The 6,455-nt window shown below is 43.6% G+C and overlaps 1 protein-coding gene across 1 annotated transcript in view; it reads right to left on the bottom strand.

Moving 5' to 3' along the window:
• Nucleotides 1-4,856: 4,856 nt before the first annotated feature.
• The window catches only part of TG (thyroglobulin), a gene marked incomplete at its 3' end in the record, with an annotated part of 81,580 nt that continues 79,981 nt past the window's right edge, over nt 4,857-6,455 (bottom strand). The window contains exon 38 of the mRNA XM_010002286.1: nt 4,857-4,950. Coding sequence (XP_010000588.1) covers nt 4,857-4,950 — 94 coding nt within the window. The remainder of the gene's footprint in view (nt 4,951-6,455) is intronic.

Genomic DNA, 6,455 nt, shown 5'->3' with positions numbered 1-6,455 from the left:
GTTCAGCCTGGAGAGGAGAAGGTTCTGGGGAAATCTCATAGGTTTCCCTCATAGGGCTTTTCAGTACCTGAACGGGCTACAGGAAAGCCTGGGAGGGACTTTTTACAAGGGCTTTTAGTGAGAGGACAAGGGGAAGAGGGGAGAGGAAGAGGGGAGATGTATGCTAGACATTAGGAATAAATTCTTCACTGTGAGGGTGGTGAGAAAACTAGCACAGGTTGCCTAGGGAAGTTGTGGATTTCCCCTCCCTGGAAGTGTTCAAGGACAGGCTGGATGGGGCTTGGAGCAATCAGGTCTTGTGGGAGGTGTCCCTGCTTATGCAGGTAGGGGTGGAACTAGATGATGATTAAGGTCCCTTCCAACCCAAAACATTCCATAGTTCTATGGTCTGTCTGAAATTCTAGGGTTAAATTGTCCACAATGAGTTCTATACCACTGAAGAGCACACTAGGTCCAGTATAAAGAAGATTTAATGGCACCATCGGGTTCCACCAGCCAACAACTCTACAAGGTTAGCTCAAGTCAGACCTATATTGCTGACCTGGCCATTGAGCCTGTGGTGGGCTAGTCTTTGCTGTAACATGTCTGCTTTATAAAGACACACAGGAAAAGTTCAAAAACATGGAAAACAGAAGAAAATGGCATGTTGGACTGCTTCATCTAGGACTAACTCGACAGCTATGCAGGGCTGCCTTCTGCTCTCCAGTCTTCAGCACTTAAGCACTGCCTCGTCTCAAAAATCTCACTTGACAAGAGCTCCTCATTGCTTCTTCAATCCCCATAGAGATTCTCCCCTACTAGCTATGTAGAAGTGTTCTGCAGAGAAGACTTGGTCTCTGCACCAGACAGACTCACCTCCCATGAAGCACAGAGGGAGTCTGTCCTGAGAGAGACCAGTAGGACTTCTGGGATGGGAAGGAGCTACAATGGGTGGCTGCCCATATTTGCACTCCTTGCAAAGCCACCCAATTTTGCTCAGAAACTGAGGCTTCTTCCTAAAGCAGCAACCCATCTGTGTGAACAGCCCCTGCACAGGCAGCAGGGCTGCAGCCAGGCTGCTGCTGCAACAGCAGCACAAAAGCAGAAGTGCCCAGGAGACCTCAGCATCTACCAGGAGTACACAGCTCTGTCAAGATGACACTCAGCACAAATACCAGTGAAATGTATGGAGGGGTTTGGGTTTGTTTTTTGCCTTTCCCCCCACCCCTCCCCCCCCTCTCCCCCCCACACTTCCTTTTTGCTGCAAAAAGCAGAATAACCTTCTCCAGTGCTTAAAAGGCTTTTTCAGAGTGTAACTTCAATTTTCCACTCAGTACTTTTATCCACTATTGCTCACTTTGGGACTATCCTAAAGGAGGGTACTCTCTCCTCTGCTCATCAGCAGGTCACAAACACCAGCTTGTCCCTCTTTCTGCTTTGGCAGCTGCTGGTATTTTTCAAAGAAGGGCTGGTGGCCCCTGCAGCAGCATCAAAGTACATCTGAGGTTTGTTTTTCTCTGCAGTTGGAGGGCACTGGGCTCTGTTGCTGCTATTTTCTGGAGGCAGCTTAGCTAAACACAGCAGTCCCATCTGCTTTGGCAAAGGATGTCTCCAACAAAAATGTGACTGGGAGAAGCAAGGGAGAAGTGATGGTTGCAGCCTCCTGCAAAAGTACAGGATAGAAGGCAAACTGCCCTCAATTTGTCATGACTGTGTGCATTCCTCACTTATCTTTCTGGAGAATCACTTCAGAGGCTTCTTGTGAACATAAGATGATGCCACCAAGAAAAACACAGACAGTGAAAGCACTGAAACATGCTGCTCTCTTTCAGGAACTTCTGCTCCTGAATGGAAATTGCCTAATTCACAGTGGCTTGTCCTTGCTTCCCGTTTTTGCACTGCACGTGGCACAGAGAGATGGAAGCAAAGAAAAAAAATACTGTTTTCACATGGAAATTCATTCTAAAATACAACCACATTGATCCATGTCAGCTCAAATGGTGTCAAACATGATGCTGAGCCTGCTCCCCCTCCTCAGCTCAGCATGGTTAAGGTGGAGGCTGAAACTAGACATTACCCACATGTCCACAGCATTTGTTCACCATGATCTTCAGCTGCCCTGTGTATTACATTACGCTGAGTGACTTTACCCAATGTTCTACTGATGAGAAGCTTAAGAAAGGCTAAGATGGGAAATATAAGTTAAAAAAGGACAAAACAAAGCCTGGTACAACGGATATGGAGCAATTGAGGGGAATAGTTAGTACTGGGGCTGTGCCTAGTGCCAAATGCCTGGACATTGTGTTCCCATTTCTAGTCTGGATCAAGCAAATGGATCCCTCTCCTATGTAAAAGTAACCTATCATGAAAAAAAAAATATAAATTGGGTTTTAATCCCAAGGGATTTCAATCTCAGAGCTCACGGATCTGGGCATTTTAGGCAAAGGCTGTTTCACATCATTGACTTTCAATTTCTTGTTAGCCATTTTAACAACATAGCACAGTTGTATTCAGCTATAATTGAACTATGAGATATTTCATATAATCTCTCTATTTATAGACATATTTAGTGGCCAATTAATTTCTCCCTATATGTGAGCTGCTGGATAATTTTATTTCAATTTTTTTCTTAATATAAGTGAGTTTCCCCCAAGTCTTGTTCTCAGTCAAATTCAATGAACTACTGCAATTAAATCAGCCAGACTAAAGAGATTCAAGGGAGGAGAAACACAAGACTTGATCCAAAGCCTGCTGAATCCAGTCTCTTTACCCCCCACCATTTGGTACCCGGCTGAGATGCAGCACTGCCAGTGTCCATGCCAGGCTGCAGTGGGGCACATGTTGGGCACACAGCTGGCTGAGTAAAGTGGGGCCAGCATGTTCCTCACAGAGCTGCCACAGCTGCCACATGGCTAGTGCCCAGTGCAAGGCTGTGCTCAGTATTTACCAAAAAAACCAAACAGACTGTTGCATCTTGAGGTGCAAAATATGTGCAAAGATTTCCAGCTGGGACACTGTCAGATGGCCTAGCTGGCAGGGGAATGTCTTTCGGGGAGCCCAGTAGCTCCACTGTGGGCTCATGCCTAGAGGGGCTTAGGTCCCACATGCAAACGCTCAAGGGGGAGAGAAGTTTAGCACCCACCAGGAAGCTGCAAGTCAGATAGAAATCTGAAAGGTTTTATAATATTCAGGAAAACATTTAATGAGCTACATGGCAGCCATAGATTTAAACTCTACTGAGCCAGGCAACCTCAAGTGTTTTTACTGTGGTACAATATTGCTCTATACAGAATTGAGTGGAACAGGAATTACGAGATAAGGATGGGAAAAACACATACAGGGGATGTGAGGAGAGGGAATACATTTTCTATTCTTATTTAGTGGGGAGTTTCTTTGTCTTACATTTGAACCCTTGGCAAATCAAGCTGAAGCACAGCTTTGCTAGTGTGACAGGTGGTGATGGTTATAGGTGGAAAAAAGTCTCTCAGAAGTGCCAGTTTTATTTGGAGAGTTATGTGGTACACGTAGGTATGGAAGCAAAATGAGCTGATGTCATTCACCTTCTTCACTGCTTGACACTTAAAGAGTCCCTTGGTGACAGGCAGCAGGACCTGCACTGTGCTCTGGTTCAGGCTCAAAAATGCTCCTGAACGGCCTCTGCATCCGCTACTTTCCAGGAGGTTTTATATTCAGTATTTACTAGCTAAGTTAACTTTCCATGGGCTGAAAATATATAACTATAGCTCTCTGAATGTAAGTAAAAAATAGACCTTGCAACAAAGAGAAACAGGAAAATGCCATGTCTTCTGCTCCCAGCTACTTCTGCAAATACAGAAGTTTTGGTTCTCTCTTGGGCCAGACTTACCCATGTGAAACTGACTGGCTGGCTCAGACCTACTTCTACCTTACACCTCTAAAAAAAGACAGTTCTCACCAAGGAGAAAAGACAAGCCTACTTAGTCTATCAGGTGGCAGAAAATACAATGATTTCAAATAAGCCACCTTGAATGCAGCACTTAAGCAGAGATGGCAAACTGCCTGGGACACTGACCTGATGGTTTCAATAAGCAATGACTGCAGTCAAGGCAAAACGACAGTCTGGTACTGCAGGGAGAAAACAGACTGCTGGTCTTTCTGGTGATTAAAAGGGCCTGCGAGAGACTTTGTGTGGTGCTGGCAAAGCACTGGACCAGCTCTTTCTAACCATGCAGTATGACAGACTCATAAATTTCTATTACATCCACCGTCACCTTCTGAAAATTACCAGTATTGTGGAAAGAAAAACTCTGTTCCTCTGCTCTGGGCCCCTCTTCAAATGGGATTTGCATGTTATTGAGCATCTTTACCCCCAGGCCCCCAGGGATTTGGCCAATCATCCGAACTTGGCTCTGACTTGAAGCTTTACTTTGTATGTTTAGAATGAGAAATTCAAGAGCTTTCAAATGTATCAGATTGTAACATTGGCTCAGTCATCCTTAAAACATCTATTTTTGTGCTCTGTGGGTTGAGCATTTCTTGCTACCCTCATTCCTCAACAGTTCCCACAGATGGCAACAGGGGAACAATAAAGATCAGGGTGAAAAAAAAATATTTGCTGCCTCTCAACTGGTGGTAAGAGTTCATGTGATGTGTTATATTGTGTTATTGTCTCACTTTTAATTCTAGCTTTCTAATTTTCTGTCTTTCTAGTTGCCCAAACACAGCTCGCAGAAATCCCATAGGGAATACCCTTGCACCAGTACAAACAATAGAATGGCTAATTTACTCTTGCTGGGCTTTGTGAACACCACAAGAAAAACAGTCATTCATGCGAATTATAAGTACTTTGAAGAGGCAGTGCCCAGCTACCAAAAATATTCAAGTCTCCTCCTACTTACAGTGGTGGCAGGAACAAAGATGTTCAGATACAGGCAGTCTTCACTGACAGAGTTTGATGGGGCCTCTCCATCTCCTGGTTGCCAACAAGATGCCCTAGAGACATGGATTGAGAAAATTGAAATGAAAAGGTTTGTACTCCTTTTCCACTGCTGCCATTTCCTTATGTTTGATGAACTAAGTTTATAAAATCTTTAAATCTGTAAATCTCAATCACATATAAAACTATGCCCATCTATAGGGCACATGAAGGTGATCAGAGGGCTGGAGCACCTCTCCTGTGATGACAGGATGAGAGAGTTGGGGTTGTTCTGCCTGGAGAAGAGAAGGCTCCAGTGGGACCTTATAGTGGCCTTCCAGTACCTGAAAGGTCTACAGGGAAGCTGGGGAGGGGCTCTTTATCAGACAGGGTAGTGATAGGACAAGGGATAACAGTTTTAAGCTGGAAAGGGTAGATTAGACATTAGGAAGAAATTCTTTACTGTGAGGGTGATGAGACACTGGAACAGTCTGCGCAAGGAAGTTGCAGATGCTCTCTCCCTAGAAGTGATCAAGGGCAGGCTGGATGGGGCTTGGAGCAATCTGGTCCCTGCTCATGGCAGGGTTTGGAACTAGATGATCTTTAAGGTCCTTTCCAACCCAAACTATTCTATGATGCTATGATTCTATACCTCAGCATCAAATATGTGGGTTTGGGTACATACGTACAAATGCAAAAAATATGTTGCATTTTCATGTCTAGAATCCTTCCTTCAGAAAAAAAGCCTCATTTTAAAAATATTAGAACTTGAATATAAGTCTTCATAAAATTCACATTGTACATAAACTGCACAAAATTTGCACCAGATGTGAGGGCAACAGGAAGACTGGAAGTCAGAGGCACAGGCCTGACCACCTATGTGATCCACTCTTCTGCTGAAATGCCAGTTCTTTATTTCAATTTCAAATACTCTGTGAACTACCTTTATATAAGTTTATTTTAATTTCTAATGGACTGTAAAAAATATATGAAAAGTTTAAAATTTTAATACATTTTTAAATCTTTTTGCTCACAGCAGCCAAATCACAGTGCCCAGCAATGTTCAAAGTAACCTTTCAAAGGAATCCTCCCAGGTAGCCATGTACAGAAAACTGTTTTCTGGCCATCATCTCTATGAGACTCATATGCTTGAGCTCTCTCCACAACGAGCATCAGGTGGGTGACTTTTGCAGTTCAGAGATAAGCCATTTAGAAGCCACTTCCCTCTACTTCACAGTCATATTTACATCACGAGTTATCAAAAAGTTTCACAAGTTATTAGGAAAGAAGCCAGAAGATGCTATGGAAAAGAAAGTAGTACCTCAGATAATTATTTCTAAACTACCATTTTAATGCCCTTGCAACATTTTACACTGAAGGTGAGAATCATTTAACAGAAAATTACAAGGAAAAGGACCAGATTTAATGCAAGTCTACAACATCTTTCCATAAGGGAGGCTCCCAGGGTGGTGATATCACTCAAAGGTTTTCATACTGACGTAGAGAAGCACATCTCCTCCAACCAAAATTACTCAAGCCATTTTAAGCAGACAAAATATAAATTTCCAAGTAGGAACCCAGC

This window comes from Chaetura pelagica, unplaced genomic scaffold (genome assembly GCF_000747805.2).
Source record: "Chaetura pelagica isolate M959 unplaced genomic scaffold, ChaPel_1.0 scaffold27, whole genome shotgun sequence".
In the NCBI taxonomy this organism is placed as follows: domain Eukaryota; kingdom Metazoa; phylum Chordata; class Aves; order Apodiformes; family Apodidae; genus Chaetura; species Chaetura pelagica.
Note: the sequence above shows the minus strand (reverse complement) of the source record. Positions and strands in the feature narration are given on the sequence as shown.